Source organism: Marmota marmota, unplaced genomic scaffold (assembly GCF_001458135.2).
Source record: "Marmota marmota marmota unplaced genomic scaffold, marMar, whole genome shotgun sequence".
Taxonomy (NCBI): Eukaryota; Metazoa; Chordata; class Mammalia; order Rodentia; family Sciuridae; genus Marmota; species Marmota marmota.
In genome coordinates this window covers 4,585,582-4,591,500 of record NW_026000205.1, presented here as the reverse complement: position 1 = coordinate 4,591,500, position 5,919 = coordinate 4,585,582, and the positions used below count along the sequence as shown (strand labels likewise).

Below are 5,919 nucleotides of genomic sequence, written 5' to 3'. Positions count from 1 at the left end.
CCGCAGCCGGGCCCCCTACCGGAAGCCGGGGGCCCGCACCGGAAGAGGTGGGGTCGTTGCCCTGGCGACGCCTCTTCGATTGGCACCCGGGTCCGGGGGCGGGAAGAGCCCCGGCCGTTGCTCGGGTAACTGTTCTGGGGCTGTGGGCGGGGCCAAAAGATGGGCGCGGCCTCCGTGTCGCTATCCGACTTGTGATTGGCTGCAGGGGCAGGGCCCTCAGGGGAAGAGGGCGTGGCCAGTTGGAAATCTCAGTCCCTAACAACGGCGCTCTGGGGACCGTTTGCCTAGCAACGGAGAGACCCTCAAGAGAGAGCTTCCTTCAAATTGGATCCTTCCTATGACGTCACAGCTGACCCCAGCTGATCCTTGTGTCTTCTTAGAGCTCCAACAATACACCCTACTGACCTCCAGAGTTTCTACTGACAGTTCAAAGTCTGGCTGACCACAAGCATCACTTCTCCCCCAGCCCTTGATGGTCCCTCAAATCCTGGCGGACCCCTGTGTATCCACAAGCCCCCCAGGATTCCATCTGATCCACTATTGGTTAATTTTTCACTAACCTCCTATATATAATCCATGACTTCACTATCTTCAATAACCACACGCCTCCAAAACCCATGTCTGCTTCTAAAATTTTATTGGTTCCTGCCTTGTCACCAGTGTCCGATTGATCGATCCAGTAACCCAAAGTCTCCCCTCACTTCTGCTGAAGACACCCATGCCCTAAACCCACGTACTCAGTGACTTCCCAGATTTCTTTTCAGAATGCCCCAGAGGTATTTCACACTCAACAAGTCATATGGTGAACTTGGCATCTTACTCCAAATCCTGTGCCTCTCTGTGTCCCCGTCTTAGGGTCACCTGGGCCACAGACCAGGTGTCTTCCTAGATTTGTACCTTTTCACTTCACTCCCTTTCTCTTCCAGTTCCCAAGTCTTTTGCTTTCCACTGCCTGAATTCCTCTTTCCTCGTTCTTTCCTCTCTACAGCCCTGTCCAAACTCGTCTTCGGCTTCCTGAGACCCCCCCATCACCTGCATCAACCTTGTTTCTGGTTTCCCAGCCTGCTGTGTCACCCCTACCTACCCTCCCAATGGGGGCTGGCAGGGCCGGGGCTGGCATTTAGAAGGATCTTTCTAAAACACAAATATGTTCAGGACCTTCTATTGCTGGTGACCGCCTGCCATCCCTAGTGCTCTCAGGGTAAAGTTAAGCCCTGTGTGATCTGGCCCCTGCCAATTTCTCTTTCTAACCTTATCTCTCACCACTACCCCTTCACACTAAGTCCCATGTAAACATGTTTGAGAAAGTACCTCAGTACATCACATCATACTCTCCTGCTCTTGGGGCTTTGCACATGCCATTCCCTATTCTGGGAATGCCCTTCCCCATTCTTTTCTTGACCCTATCAGAGTTGCTCAGGAGCTCTGTCAGTCCTCTGAGCCCCATCATCTAAGTTGCCACTGTCTGTCTTTTGTGTAGTGTTTGAGCCCAGGAAGGCAAGGCTGGAGCTACTTGGTCACCTCTGTGTCCTGGGCACAGGACTGGGCTGACAGGAGTCCTGTTTAATGACTACCAGGCAATGTCTGTGTCCCCAGAAGAGCCCCAGAGCCCTGGCTTGGCATCCAGGTCAACAAATGTGGTGAACAGATGAATGAATGACTTGGCCCTGCTGGGGGGGCGGGGCCGAGTTTATTTTGAGAAGCTTCCTTTCTGCCCTCCAGGGGCGGGAAGCAAATCAGTAGCGAGAAAACAGCTCAAAACTAACTATATATAAGGGAAAGCTGCTGTCTACCTGCTTGGGGAAAGGGGCTCAGTCTTCCAGGTCCTCATCCTCGTCCTCCTCCTCATCTTCTTCCTCCTCCTCTGCGGCCGCCAGGGCCTGCTCCTGGGCAGCCTTGAGGGCCTGCTCCTCCTCCACCGTGGGGTCGTTCATCTCCGTGATCTCCGGGCCGCTGGGGTACTCCTGCTGAGTGGGGGCTGGCAGGGCCGGGTTGAAGTTGTTGGGGCTGTACTTGTGGCCCCAGCCAATGTAGAGGTTCTCAAACTTCCTAGAGAGCAGCGAGATATCACGAAATGTAAGGATGAGAGCAAGCATGGGCATCACAGGATTTCAAAGTCCCTAGGGGACAGGTGAAAGGTGCCCCCCAGGGTTTCTCTGAGCTATTCCCTGGGCACCTATTCTGCACAGACCCAGCGCCTGTGGCTATAGAGCGCTTCAAAAGTGGCGACTGGGAATGGAGAACTGAATTTTAAATTTTATTTAATTTCTTAAGTTGCTTTGTGATTTCCTCTCTGACTCATTTGTGATTTAGATGTTTTTTTGTTTGTTTGTTTGTTTGTTTTGTCGAACATTTGTGAATTTCTCCTGTTTCCTTCTATTACTGATTTCTAATTTCATTCTGTGGTGGTCAGGAAACATATTTTATATGATTTCAATCCTTTTATATCAAATTAGATTTGTTTTATGACTCAGTAGAAGATCTGTCCCAGAGCATGTTTTGTGGATAGGCCTGAGACGAAGGGATTCTGCTGTTGTTGGTTGAAGTGGATTTTATTTAATTTTAGTGAATTTCAATTTAAATAATAAAACTGATACTCAGTTCCATTATTGGAAAACTTCTTAGTATGCCTGGAGCAACTTGGGAACAAGGACCTCCTCTTTTAACTGTAAATGTTGTGAAGTCTTTCTGATGAAAATGTAGCATCCAGATTGAGACATGCTGCGTATACAGACTCTGAAGACTTAGTGTGAAACAAGAATGAAAAATAGCTCATTAATGATTATTTCATGATTGATATCACCAAGTAATTATAACATATATTCAGGATAAATATGTTACTAACATTCATTTTGTCTGATTATTTTACTAGAAAATTTTTAATTACACATGTGGCTCATGTTATTTATGTTGAACCTAAATAAAATGGTCCAGGTGTTGGGGACACAGCAGTAAATAAATAAGACAAAGTGGCCCTGCTGTCAGTGTTCTCTTGAGAGGCTGAATAATCAAGAATGGATCCTTGATCCTCATCCTACCAATTCTATCTGTCCAGAGAAGGAAAGAGGAGCAAACAGGACAAGAGGAGGGGACTAAGGGAGAAGGAGAGACAGACAGGGAGGGGGGCAGAGAGAACTAGAGGGAGCAAGAGAGAAAGACACAGAGACACAGGGCTCTGGCCCTGGAGGAGCAGTTTTATTTTGACCTTATTTTCATGGCTTTGCAATTCTCAAGAGCATTCTTGACAACTCTCCAGGGCTCTCTGGGAGCCTTCCAACACATGGCTTCCTTGGAAGCCCCCCAATCCCCGCCTGTCCTGGCTCCAGTAGCTTTGAAGGTTTGGTCTCACCAGGGAGCTTGATAGAAATGGGGAATCTCAGACTCCATCCCAGACACACAGAACCAGAATTTGCATCTTAGCTAGATCCTGGCTGAGTCCGCCACCCACAGAACAGGACGCTGGGGATCCGAGGCTCCTTTTGCCTGCCTCTCCCTGACACCTCTTTCTTTTCCTGCAGAGTTCAGATCAAAGGGGGTTGTTTTTCCTTCCCTGATCCCCTGATGCCCTAGGAAAATGGCAGTGTGGTACTGTCAGTGGGCCCTGCACTATCCTGGTGGCACTTACAAGACTTTGTCACAGAGTATTTGGTGGGAGGGGTGGAAGGAGTGTTGTACAAGTAATGCCTGTGTCCCTCCATCTGCTCTGGGGCCTGGGGTCCAGCACATAGCTGGCAAATAGTTTACTTCAAGGTTTTCTTCTTTTTGGTAGTGGGATTGAACCCATGCACTTTAAGACACAGCTACATCCCTAGCTCTTTCTTTATTATTTTATTTTAAATTTGAGACAAGGTCTTGTTAAGTGCTGAAGCTGGCCTCTAACTTGTGATCCTCCTGCTTCAACTTTCTGAGTCGCTGGAATGACAGCGCATCTCACCAGACTGGCTCAAATCTTTATGAAAGAAAAAAAAAGTGGATGGATAATGGATGGAGACTAGGCGGCTGAATGGGAGGGTGAGTGAAATTGATGGTTGGATGGGGGAGGAGGATGGATGAGCAAGTGGAGCTCAGACTCTGGAACTTTTGCACTCAGAGGGCTGTAGGTAAATTAGGGTGTGATCAGAAGAAGCCTTTTGGCAAAAGCAAATGTGCCTCTTCCAAGCTTCTGGAGAAGAAAAAAATAATAGCCAAGAATGTGGTTAAGAGCTGGGAGCAGTGATGCGACTCGCAGTGACTCCAGGGACTAAGGCAGGAGGATGGCAAGTTCGAGGCCAGCCTCAGCAACTTAGCGAGGCCCTAAGCAACTTGGCAAGACCCTGTCCCAAAAGTAAAAATTAAAAGGGCTGGGGATGTAGCCCAGTGGTAAATTGCTCCTGGGTTCAATCTCTAGTACAGAGAGAGAGAGGGAGGGAGGGAGGGAGGGAGAGAAAAGGATGTGGTTAAAGTTTCAAGTTATGTGAAATCCCACCGTGACAACATGGGGTGGCAGCCCAGGTTCACATTTATAGGGGAAAAGGAAATCTATGAAAACCATCCTGCCCTCTGGTGGACAGGGCTGGTAGCACCCTGAGGAACTTGAGGGGAGTGTGGAGCCAGGATGGGAGGAGGCAGGGGTGACTTCAGTTTGCCCATCTTTTGACAGCAACTGAAACAGGATCCTGGTGGGAAAGATTTCTGCCCTAGAGAGAGAAGACCCTTAACTGGAAGATCCAGGGGACCCAGGAGAGGATTCGGGTCCCCCAGAGATGAGACTCCCTGTCAGAGATCCAGGTATATATCCCACAAGTGTGGCCCTGGGCCAGTCTCTTCCCCTCTCTGATCCTCCATTCTTTCCTCCAAGGGGTTCATACTTTCATCTGGCATTTGTTTTGTTTGGAGTGGAGTCTCTGTTGCCCAGGCTGGCCTTGAACTCGTGGGCTCAATATCCTCCTGCCTCAGCCTCTGGAGTAGCTGGGGCCGTGGGCTCATGCACTGGCCCAGCACGGGACGTCTCATTTTAGCCCCAGTGGAACCCCTGTGAGCTGGGGAAGGTCAGTCCTGGCGGCTCCTGAGGGGCTCTCCCAGGCTCTCCCACCCTAATGAGCTTCCCTGCCTACCCTGGTTCTGAAGAATACCTAGGGGGTCTCCCGCTGGAAGGGACAGGGACAAGACCTACTTGCCACTCGCGTAGGTGTAGGCCCCTGGCCAGAGGTTGGAGCGCACCACGGCCACCGAGTACTGTGGACAGAGGGTGCAGGACAGGCGGATGGTCCAGGGTGACAGGTGCATGATTTCTGCAGTGAAGAAGCGGAGAGTGATAGGGAGGTCAGGGGTCCCTGTGTCCTGCACGGCCTCCTCCAGAGGAGGTGGGGGACAGGAAGGGAACAAATCTGGAGGACTGGAGGGCCCAGGGGAACTGCCACAAACCAGTGCACAGTCTTCAGCTTCTGCCTAGGCCTCAGGGACATGGGGATACTCATCTTGCAGGGTGACCGGGAGGCCTGGTGACAATGTCTGCAGTGTACCTGCTGCAGTGTCGGGCACCAGCTGGCCCTCCTAGGTCTGTCATCAGTGTTGATCCAGCTGCTGAGGGCAGGGCGCAGGCTGCAGACTCATGGAATCTGGGTTCACATCTGGGCTCTGTCCCCTCACCCTCTCCTACCCTGTCCGAGCCTCTCCTTCCTCTTTCCTTCAGGTACCTCAACCTCAAGAAATCCCTGTCACTGGGCATAGTGGCACTCCTGCATAACCAGAGGCTCAGGAGGCTGGGGCAGGAAGATCACGAGTTCAAGGCCAGCATCAGCAACTTAGCAAGGCCTTAAACAACTTAGTAAGACCCTGTCTCAAAATTTAAAAAAAAAGGGGGGGGGGCTGAGGATGGGGCTCAGTGGCTAAGCACCCTGGGTTCAATCCTTGGTACAAAAAAAAAAAAAAAAAAAAGTG

General features: G+C 50.5%; 2 protein-coding genes across 2 annotated transcripts in view; both read right to left on the bottom strand.

Moving 5' to 3' along the window:
* Window positions 1-720, bottom strand: part of Dmwd (DM1 locus, WD repeat containing) — a 6,416-nt gene extending 5,696 nt beyond the window's left edge. Inside the window, exons 1-2 of the mRNA XM_015497002.1 lie at window positions 702-720; window positions 20-199 (exon numbers count right to left, since the gene is read on the bottom strand). Of these exons, the coding sequence (XP_015352488.1) occupies window positions 20-199; window positions 702-720 (199 nt within the window). The remainder of the gene's footprint in view (window positions 1-19; window positions 200-701) is intronic.
* Window positions 721-1,653: 933 nt separating this feature from the next.
* Rsph6a (radial spoke head 6 homolog A) overlaps window positions 1,654-5,919 on the bottom strand; it is an 18,389-nt gene continuing 14,123 nt past the window's right edge. The window contains 2 exon segments of the mRNA XM_015496678.2: window positions 1,654-2,049; window positions 5,153-5,270. Of these exon segments, the coding sequence (XP_015352164.1) occupies window positions 1,812-2,049; window positions 5,153-5,270 (356 nt within the window). The 3' untranslated portion in view covers window positions 1,654-1,811.